Source organism: Serinus canaria, chromosome 26 (assembly GCF_022539315.1).
Source record: "Serinus canaria isolate serCan28SL12 chromosome 26, serCan2020, whole genome shotgun sequence".
Taxonomy (NCBI): Eukaryota; Metazoa; Chordata; class Aves; order Passeriformes; family Fringillidae; genus Serinus; species Serinus canaria.
The window spans coordinates 4,380,753-4,390,983 of NC_066339.1; the positions used below are offsets into that span (position 1 = coordinate 4,380,753).

The window sequence follows — 10,231 nt, forward strand, 5'->3', positions numbered from 1 at the left end:
GGCTCTGTCCCCAGCCGGGTTGCGGGGCAGTGCCCGATGTCCCCTCCAGCACCCCCGTGTCACCGTGGGCTGAGGGACAGCTCGGGGCTCTGTCCCCTCCTGGGGGCTCTGGGATCCTCCAGATGGAGCCACCCCCGAGAGCCAGCGGGATTCCTGATGGTATCACACCCCGGAGGAGAGCGAGGAGGGGCCAGGAATAACCAGGAATAACCAGAATTAATCAGGAATAACCAGGAATAAATAACCAGAGATAGCCTGAAATAAATAACCAGAATAACTAGAAATAAATAACCAAAAATAACCAGGAATAAATAACCAGGAATAACCAGAATAACCAGAAATAAATAACCAGGAATAACTGGAAATAACCAGAAATAAATAACCAGAATAACCAGAAATAACCAGAATTAAATAACCAGGAATAACCAGAAAGAAATAACTAGGAATAACCAGAAATAAATGACCAGAATAACCAGGAATAACCAAAAATATATAACCAGGAATAACCATAAATAAATAACCATAAATGAGCAGGAATGACCAGAAAGAAACAAACAGAAATAACCAGAAATAAATGACCAGGAATAACCATGAATAAATAATCAGGAATAACCAGAAATAAATAACCAGAATAACCAGGAATAACCAGAAATAAATAACCAGAATAACCAGGAATAACCAGGAATAACCAGGAATAAATGACCAGAATTAACCAGGAATAACCGTGGTGCTGAGCAGCACAGGCACATTTGGAAGGGAGATGCATTCCCTGGCTCCTTCCCCACCGTGGGGCTGGGGCTGCAGCCTGGGCAGCCCCTGTGCTGCCTTTCCCCAGCCTGGAAAGTGGAGCTGGGCTGTGGGGAGGGGCTGGGATCATCCAGGCTTTCCCTCCCTTGCAGCCCCTCCATCCCCTCCCCGCTGCTCCATCTCCCCCTCCAGCGCCGCCTCCCTGGGCAAAGATCAGGGAAATCTCTCCTGATTTTTTCTCCCTCCCCATGCATCTCTCCAGCTTTTTCCAAGGGTTCCCAGCTCTCCTCCAAAGGGGGGAAAAAGCTGGTGAGCTGATTCTTGTGGGAGAATTCTTCTTCTTCCCCAAGGCTGGCTCGGGCTCTCCCAGTGGGGACCAGTCTGGGGCTGGCTCTGGCTCGGTGGGAGAACCCCTGGGTGCCCTCCCGGGAATAGCAGGGTGGAGCTGCCATTCCCTGTGCTCCTGTGGCTGTCCCCGTGTCCCCAGGGTGGGACGTGGGCCCCGTGTCCCCATCCTGTCCCTCCTGTGGAGCTGACTCAGAGCGAAAGCAGAAGCTGCTCGGAGTTTTGGGGGCTGGGGGGGAAGCCAAGCAGAACCAAAGGGGTTATTTTGAACCTGACCTAATTTCCCCCCCTCCCCTCACCAAACCAGGCCCTGGCCACCCTTCCCCATCCTCATCCTCATCTTCTGCAGCTGCTCTTGGCAGGTTTTGACTCTCCCAGCCCCGTTTTCTGGGGGGGGTCCTGCAGCCAGGCTGGGTGGTGGCACCAGGGCCAGCAGGGCTCAGTGGGTGCTGTGCTGTGGGTGGCTTCCCGTGACACCCACGAGTGCCAGCTCTTCTTGAGAAAAGCCTCTCTCCCTTCCCTTCCCTTCATGTTCGGGGTTTTACATCCCCCGTGGGCATCCCCCGTGAGTTCCCCCTTAATCCAGCCTTGGTTTGGGGTTGTTTTACCTCCCTGGTGGGTTCCCCCCTTAATCCAGCCTTGGTTTGGGGTTGTTTTACCTCCCCCATGGGTTCCCCCCTTAATCCAGCCTTGGTTTGGGGTTGTACATCCCCCGTGGGTTCCCCCCTTAACTCAGCCCTGTTCCATCCTCTCTGGGGTCGTTTCCAGGGTTCTGTGTCTCACCCAAAGCCCCCCCATGCCCTCCTCCGGGGCTGTTCTCACATCCCCCTTACGAAGCTCCAGTGGATCTCTGTCCCTGGCTCTGGGCTCCCATCCCCCTCGGGCCAGGCCACCGTGGCTGATTGATTCCCTTCCCCTGGCTGCTCTGGAGCTGTGTCACTCTGGGCTGCTCTGGAGCTGTGTCACTTTGACCTGCTCAGGAGCTGTGTCACTCTGAGCTGTGTCACCCTCCACGTCGCTGCCTTGATTTCATTTCCCCTCCGGCTAACCCGTGGCACCGTCTGGCGGTGGCTCTCCCCACCGAGGCCCCTCCATCTCTGAACTTGCATTTAAACAGCAAAACCCTGCAGATTTCTCTGCTTTCCCCTCGCAGCTTTCCCTCTGCCTCCCCTGCCATGCTGCAGCGCCCCGGACCCTGCAGCATCTCCCGCATCCCAGCCCCTCCTGGGGAAGCAGCCCCGCGGGGTGGCCGGGGTGGCTCCCCGAGCCCCGGCCGGCGTCCCCCACCCTCCGGGGCCGCTGTCCCCTTTGTCCCGTGGAACAAGGGCCGCTCTGTGCCGGGCGGGGGCCGCTGCGGTCCCCCCCGTCCCCGCGCTCGCGTGCGGCTCCGGCACAGAGCCCGCCTTGTCCGGAGCCGGGCTTTGCCTGGACCTGCCCCCGGCTCCTGGCACCCAACGGCCTTTTCTTGCTGCTCTTCCCTCGGCCTTTTCTTGCTGCTCTTCCCTCGGCCTTTTCTTGCTGCTCTCCCCTCGCTTTCTCTTTCCCTTTCGCTGCCGGGCTCGCTCTGGGCTCTGCTGCTGCTGCGGTTTTTGGGAAGTGGCTCCGGGGTGAGTGCACGGCGCGGGGTCCTGCTGCTCCGTCGGGGTTCTCTTCCTGCCAGACCCTAATTCCCCCCTCTCCTTGCCCATCCCAGCTCTGCCCACTCTTCCCCATCCTCATCCTCGGCAGTTTCCCTTCTCTGGAGCTTCTGGGGGTGCTTTTGACTTCCTCAGCCTTGTTTTCTGTAAGGAGGCAGCTGTGGGGTGGTCTCCCAGCCAGGCTGGGTGGTGGCACCAGCTCCTCAGCCAGCCCTGGCATGCTCCTCCTGGATTAGACCCACTGTGGGCGCTCTGGGATGTCTCTCGGTGCCTCAGTTTCCCCTCTGTGCCAGGCTGCGGGTGACGTGCCGTGTCCTCCCACCAGGGTGACCTGTGTGCCGTGCGGGCTGGTGGCCTCCAGCCCCTGGTGTCACCATGGCGTCCCGCATCGGGCTGCGGATGGAGCTGATGAAGCAGCAGGCGCAGCAGGAAGCCGAGCGGGAGCGGGTGCAGCAGCAGATGATGATGAGCTACATGCAGCAGCAGCGCATGCCCGTGGCCTCCAGCCCCGCCATCAACACCCCCGTCCACTTCCAGTCCCCTCCGCCCGTGCCCGGAGAGGTCCTCAAGGTACCGGGGTGTCCCCTCCCTGTGGTGGTGGTGGCGTTCGCAGGGGTCCCAGGAGGAGGGAAGAGATGAGGATCTGACTCCATGTTCAGAAGGCTGATTGATTATTTTATGATATATATATTATATTAAAACTATACTAAAAGAATAGAAGAAAGGATTTCATCAGAAGGTGAGCAAGGAAAGGAAGGGTTGATAATAAAATCTTGTGGCTGAGCAGAGAGTTTGAGACAGCTGGGCTGGGATTGGCCATTAATTAAAAACAACCAGATGAGACCAATCCAAGATGCACCTGTTGATTCCACAGCAGCAGAGAATCATTGTTCACATTTCATTTCTGAGGCCTCTCAGCTTCTCAGGAGAAAAGATCCCAAGGAAAGGATTTTCATAAATTATGTCCGTGGCACCTCCACCCGCGTGTGGCACAGCCCACGGCGTCCCTGATGGGTTTTGTCCCCCCTGCAGGTCCAATCCTACCTGGAGAACCCCACCACCTACCACCTGCAGAAGTCTCGGGACAAGAAGGTGCAGGCTTATCTCTCCGAGACCTACGGGAACAAGTTTGCTGCCCACGTCAGCCCCGCCAGCCACTCGCCCAAGCCGCCCCCGGCCGCGTCCCCCGGCGTCCGGCCCGGCCACGTGCTGTCCTCCTCGGCGGGCAACAGCGCTCCCAACAGCCCCATGGCCATGCTCAACATCGGCTCCAACCCCGAGAGGGAGGTGAGCAGGGGTCCCTGCCCTCCTCTGAGACACAGCAGGAATTTTCTGCAGTAGGAATCTGTTTTGGTTTAGGGGAAATGTGGGTCTGTGATTGAAAGCGTGGCTGTTTAGTCTGGCTGTTCTTGTGGAGCTGCTGCAGCCAAAAATAAAGGGTGCAGACAGAGAGACAGAGAGACTGCTACCAGAGCAGGTCAGCCTGGCCTAGGAATTCTTTCTGATTAAGAAGAATGAGCGGCAAATGTCGCGTGAAATCTGTAAAAATACCCATTTTATACCTATGAACCTATTGTGAAATTGTGTGCATTTGTATTTGAGAGGGGGGAAAAAAGGATCTGGAGTTCCCAGAGGTGCACATGTCTCTTAAGGAGGGTGATCTCCTGGGGTTCCCAGAGGTGCACATAAAGAGTGATCACCTGGAGTTCCAGATGTGCACCTAAAGAGAGTGATCACCTGGAGTTCCAGATGTGCACCTAAAGAGAGGGATCTCCTGGAGTTCCCAGATGTGCACCTAAAGAGAGTGATCTCCTGGAGTTCCCAGATGTGCACCTAAAGAGAGGGATCTCCTGGAGTTCCCAGATGTGCACATGTTTTAAAGAGAGGGATCTCCTGGAGTCCCAGATTGCACATAAAGAGAGTGATCACCTGGAGTTCCCAGATGTGCACATCTTTTAAAGAGAGGGATCTCCTGGAGTTCCAGATGTGCACATAAAGCGAGAGTGATCTCCTGGAGTTCCCAGATGTGCACATCTTTTAAAGAGAGGGATCTCCTGGAGTCCCAGATGTGCACCTAAAGAGAGTGATCTCCTGGAGTTCCCAGATGTGCACATCTTTTAAAGAGAGGGATCTCCTGGAGTTCCCAGATGTGCACATCTTTTAAAGAGAGGGATCTCCACACACATCCAGCGCTGTCACAAACATTCCAGCTTTACAACTTTCCCCAAGCTGCAGAGTTTCTTTGCCTTCCCCGGGCTGCTGGGCACACACAGAGTGCTGGGGAGGGCAGAGGAGCCCACGGGCCCTTGTCCTTTTCCCTTTCAGTTTGATGAGGTCATCGATGACATCATGCGCCTGGATGACGTTTTGGGCTACATGAACCCTGAAGTCCACATGCCCAACACGGTGAGTGGGGGGTGACAGGGAGGGGCTGGGCCTGGGCGTGGCACAGCTCTGTCCTGGCAGGTACAGAGGTGGCACAGGGGGGACCTTGTGCCACGTCCCCACAGCGGTGCCTCGGTGGCAGCCCGAGCCAGCCTTGTCCCTGGAGACTGCAGCACCCACGAGAATCAATTCTGCAGCTTTTTCCCCCCTTGAGGACAGTGTGAACCCTTTGAAAGAGCTGGAGAGAGGCGTGGGAGGGAGCCAGGCTGGGGAGATGGCAGAGCCAGGAGAGGTTTCCCTGCCAGGAGCTTCCCCAGAGCAGCACCGTGTCCAGGGCAGGCCCCTGTGGGATTCATCCTGCCCAGCCCTTCTCAGGTGTGATTCACCTGCCCTGTTTCAGGTGCTGCCCATGGGAGGGGATCAGCTGTGCCCTTTGAAGTGCTGTTTTGTTTTCTGCTCTGGTGAAAGCTGCTTTAAGGACCTGGGAGGACAATTCCAGCTGGGTGTGCTCCCGGTGCCCAGCCCTGCCTGGAGCTAACCCAGCTGTCCCTCTGCTTTCCAGCTGCCCATGTCCAGCAGTCACATGAATGTCTACAGTGGGGACCCTCAGGTGACGGCGTCGCTCGTTGGTGTCACCAGCAGCTCCTGCCCCGCCGACCTCACCCAGAAGAGAGAGCTCACAGGTACGGTGACAGGTACTCTGTCCTGGCCCCAGAGCGAGGGACAGAAACGGGGCTGCCCTGTCCCCGTGGGGTACAGGGGCTCCAGTGCCAGCCCAGGTGCAGCTTTGTCCCCTCTGGGTGACACCGTGGGTCTCTTGTAGATGCTGAGAGCCGAGCCCTGGCCAAAGAGCGCCAGAAGAAAGACAATCACAACCTGAGTGAGTTCAGCTCTGCCTTTCCCCATCACTCTTCATCCTCATTCCCACTTCTCCGAGCTGGGGCCCCCTTCCCATCCCAGCTGACCCTCAGGGAAGCCCCCCTGAGCCCCTCCTTCCTGGCTGTGCACCCCAGGGGACACCCCACTGCCCTCCCAGGGGAGATCAGACCTGCTGGGCCCGGCATGGAGCGGGGTTGGCTCCTGAGCTTCCTCATCCTGGGCTCCCCAATTCCAGGGGGTGTGGGACACGAGGGACAGGAAGGACACGTGGGAGGGACACGGAGCCTTCCCTTCTCCTGCTGCCTCCTCACTTCCATCCCTCTCCTCTCACCTGCAGTCGAGAGGAGGCGAAGGTTCAACATCAACGACCGCATCAAGGAGCTGGGAATGCTGATCCCCAAAGCCAACGACCTGTGAGTGCCCAGGACCCCCAGGATTGGGGTCACCAGGGGCTTTTTGGTGGAGGAGGGATGAGTGCCCACACTGCTGGCAGCCAGGTCCATCCCTTTTTCCATCCTGGGTGACAGGGACGTGCGCTGGAACAAAGGGACAATCCTGAAGGCGTCTGTGGACTACATCAAGAGGATGCAGAAGGACCTGCAGAGGTCCCGGGACCTGGAGAATCACTCGCGGCGCCTGGAGATGGCCAACAAGCAGCTGCTGCTCCGCATCCAGGTGAGCTCCCCTGGGCTCTGCCCCGCCCCAGCCCCGCCAGCCCTCACTGCTGCCCCACCCAGGGCGTGGCCAGGGCGTGGCCGGGGCGTCTCCTGCCTTTTTTTGGCGGGGAAGTCACCAGGAGCAAGGTCTTGATTCAAACCCGATGGCTGAGGCTCGCTGCAGCGTGCTGAGCTTCCATGGATCTTCCAGGGGCTCCTTCCCTGGGGGTTCTCCCTCTGGAAACGTCCCTGTGCCGTGTCCCCGAGTGTGACACCCCCTGTGTCCCCTTGGCAGGAGCTGGAGATGCAGGCACGCGTCCACGGGCTGCCCACCTCCTCGCCCTCGGGCGTCAACGTGGCCGAGCTGGCTCAGCAGGTGGTCAAGCAAGAAGCCAGCGGGGACGAGGGGACCCTGGAGCCACTGCTGCCACCCCCAGAGCCCGAATCACAGCCACAGCCAGCGCTGCCCGTGCCCCCCCAGTCCCCCTACCACCAGCTGGACTTCACCCACAGCCTGAGCTTCGATGATGGCTCCTTCCCAGACAGCCTGGAGCCCGGCCACAGCTCCTCCTTCCCATCCCTATCCAAGAAGGAGCTGGACTTGATGCTGATGCAGGACACGATGCTGCCCCTGGCCTCTGACCCCTTGTTCTCAGCCATGTCCCCCGAGGCCTCCAAGGCCAGCAGCCGCCGCAGCAGCTTCAGCATGGAGGATGCAGACATGCTGTGATGGGGGAGCTGCCAGGGCAGGGCTTGCAGCACCAGCTTGGGGTGGGCGAGTCCCAGGACGCTCCTGGCAGGAGGAGCCCGTCCCACCACGCCCCTGGACCTTCCCAGGAGTTCCTTTGTCTATGCAAGAGGGGCTCGGGTGCCACCGTGTCTGTCGCAGCTTCTTTGTGCCAGGAGGAGGAGGAGGAGGAAGGATCTTCCTGGCTTGGCCTGACTGCAGATTCCACAGCCTGGCAGGGACATCTGGGCTGCTTTGCCTTTCAGCAGGAGCCTCCTGGCCTCACCCCCTTCCCCGGGGTGGTGCCTGTGATCCTGGAGCCCCTGGGGATTTTTGTGTCCTGTTTGGTGTCCCCTCACCCTGCTCTGGGCTCCTTCCTCCCCACCGAGTCTTGCCCAGCCCCTGGATCCATCCCAGTCCATCCAGCTCCTCCTTGCTGGGAGCTCCTGCTGCCTCTGGGGTCACAGCAGGGTGACAGGGTGTTAATTAGAGCGTGTTCGTTAATAAGGCACCGGCGGGGGTGTTGTCTGCAGGTGGCTGTGGAAGGTTCCAGAACACCTGGACTGCGGGGTTTGATGCCCCACCCAACCCCCTGTTGTCACCCCCAGCACCCCAAAACCTCGGGGCAAGGCTGCCAGGTGACCCTGAGCGTGTCCCCACCCAGTGTCTGTGCCCTGTGACACCCCCAGCTCCTTCCTGGGAGGATCCAAGGGTTTTCCTGGGAGGATCCAGGGTTCTCCGGGAGGATCCAAGGGTTTTCCTGGGAGGATCCAATGGTTCTCCTGGGAGGATCCAAGGGTTCTCCTGGGAGGATCCAGGGGTTCTCCTGGGAGGATCCAAGGGTTTTCCTGGGAGGATCCAGGGGTTCTCCTGGGAGGATCCAAGGGTTTTCCTGGGAGGATCCAAGGGTTTTCCTGGGAGGATCCAAGGTGTCCCGGGGAGGATCCAAGGGTTTTCCTGGGAGGATCCAAGGGTTTTCCTGGGAGGATCCAAGGGTTTTCCTGGGGGGATCCAAGGGTTCTCCTGGGAGGATCCAAGGGTTCTCCTGGGAGGATCCAAGGGTTTTCTGTGGAGGACCCAAGGGTTTTCCACGTCATTTTTTGGGGATACCTGTTGGAATTCCTGCCCCACGTGGGTGTGAAGCTCCAGGGAATGGTTTGTGCCAGCTGCCAAAACCTGAGCTGCTGCTCCCAGCCGGGTTTGTGCTCCCAGTGTCACCAGTTTGTTCCACAGCTCTGTACTGGGGAGCTGCTCTGGGCTCTGCCTCGGGTCCTGACTTCCCAAATCCAGCCGGGAGGGAGCTGGGAAGGGCAGGGGAAGGCTGGAAAACCCTCCAGGGTTTATTGAGGGAGAGAGGAGGAGAGAGGAGACCCCTCGGGGATGGTGCCCCCCTGGGCTCTGGGGTCACTCAGTGCCCCCACGCTGGAGCTGGCTGTCCTGGGGGGACACGGGGGTGTCCTGGGGGGACACGGGTGGTGACAGGAATTGGGGTTGGAGGTGGGGGACAGCCCCACAGAGGGGCCCGTGGGATGTGAGGGTGTGGGGAGGTGCAGAGGGAGGAGGAGTTGGAGCAGGAGGGGACCTGGGAGGGGCTCCGGGTGCTCACCTGGGCAAGGGGAGGATCCAGGAGAGCTCAGAGCCCCGAGGGGACCTGGGAGGGGCTCCGGGTGCTCACCTGGGCAAGAGGAGGATCCAGGAGAGCTCAGAGCCCCGAGGGGACCTGGGAGGGGCTCCGGGTGCTCACCTGGGCAAGGGGAGGATCCAGGAGAGCTCAGAGCCCCGAGGGGCTCTGGGCTGGAGCTCTGGGGGTGTTCACAGGAGGCCTTGGCACCCTTGGTGTGCTGCCATCAGTGCCTGCAAAGAGAATTGTCCCCAGCGGGGTCACCCTGGCCGTGCTGGGGACCTGTGGGGGTGGGAGAGCCACGGAGCTGGGCCCTGCAGAGGGGCTGGGGCTGCTCAGGGCACAAAATCCCACAGGAAATGTGGATTATTGTGGCTTTAGGGTGCCCTTGGGCAAGGCCTGGCTGCTGCTCAGCACGAGATGTCTCCCCTGGCTGTCAGTAAACAGTTGTGGATTATAATTACTATTTTTTTTTTTTAAATCTTTTTGGGAGTTTTGTTTGTTTTTTCCTTTTTTTTTTTTTTTTTAATGCACTGTGCTCTGATTAAAAAAAATTTTACTACTGTTTTATAAATAAATGTATAAAAGAATGAACTGGAATGGAAAGAAGAATCATTAAAAATATATTTATTTACAACATCCTGGAGCATGGCAGCTTTTTCTTTGTGCAGCATCACCTCAGGGTTCTGCAGGACTCCTGGGCAGGTTTTGGGGACTCTCCTGCTCAGTGCAAAGGGAAAAAAATTACTTTTAAAGTAGATTTTAAAATCTGTGCCTGGCAAAACTTATCCCAAGCCACGTCTGCAGCCCCTCAGCCACGTGCCAGGTTCCCACTCCCCTCGGTGCTGGTGTTAAACACACACAGGAGGGGGGAAAAAAAGCAAGAAAATCCACCTGAAATTCGACTTCCCAGGCTGGAAAATCACAGGGGTTTATCTTGGAAACTTTATTAAAAGGAGAAGGAGGGGAAAAAAGAACGAGAAGAGGCTGAAGGTGGTGAGGGGTGGGGGGGAGAAGGAACGAGTGGTTCCAGACACTTTGGAGGGAAAAAAAAAAAAAAAAAATTAAAAAAAAAATCCCTGATTTGATTTATCAGGGGAGTGCGAGCACTAAATAGAGAACAAGGCCTGAAGTGTGAATTATTTCCTATATTAACACAGAGAAAAACTGATAGCCTTTTCATGTCAGGAGAATAGCGAGAGGGGAGGGAGGGCAGCCAATGACATCGCTCCAG

At 57.8% G+C, this 10,231-nt stretch overlaps 1 protein-coding gene and 1 long non-coding RNA gene across 15 annotated transcripts in view; one reads left to right on the forward strand and one right to left on the reverse strand.

Annotated features, from left to right (window-relative positions):
* The window catches only part of TFEB (transcription factor EB), an 18,101-nt gene extending 8,463 nt beyond the window's left edge, over positions 1-9,638 (forward strand). The window contains exons 2-11 of one of the 14 annotated variants that reach the window (XM_050985169.1): positions 3,055-3,299; positions 3,762-4,016; positions 5,055-5,135; positions 5,677-5,797; positions 5,938-5,994; positions 6,331-6,406; positions 6,521-6,668; positions 6,945-8,109; positions 8,174-8,305; positions 8,349-9,638. In XM_050985169.1, the coding sequence (XP_050841126.1) occupies positions 3,105-3,299; positions 3,762-4,016; positions 5,055-5,135; positions 5,677-5,797; positions 5,938-5,994; positions 6,331-6,406; positions 6,521-6,668; positions 6,945-7,379 (1,368 nt within the window). In that variant the 5' untranslated portion in view covers positions 3,055-3,104 and the 3' untranslated portion in view covers positions 7,380-8,109; positions 8,174-8,305; positions 8,349-9,638. The remainder of the gene's footprint in view (positions 1-3,054; positions 3,300-3,761; positions 4,017-5,054; positions 5,136-5,676; positions 5,798-5,937; positions 5,995-6,330; positions 6,407-6,520; positions 6,669-6,944; positions 8,110-8,173; positions 8,306-8,348) is intronic. The other 13 variants (XM_050985170.1, XM_050985175.1, XM_050985176.1 and 10 more) reach the window with 13 other exon arrangements.
* Positions 4,034-4,554, reverse strand: LOC127060798 (uncharacterized). Its single transcript, XR_007780128.1, has 3 exons — positions 4,525-4,554; positions 4,430-4,486; positions 4,034-4,393 (listed from the first exon to the last, which is right to left on the reverse strand). It is a non-coding gene; the product is annotated as an uncharacterized LOC127060798 (long non-coding RNA).
* Positions 9,639-10,231: the final 593 nt, after the last annotated feature.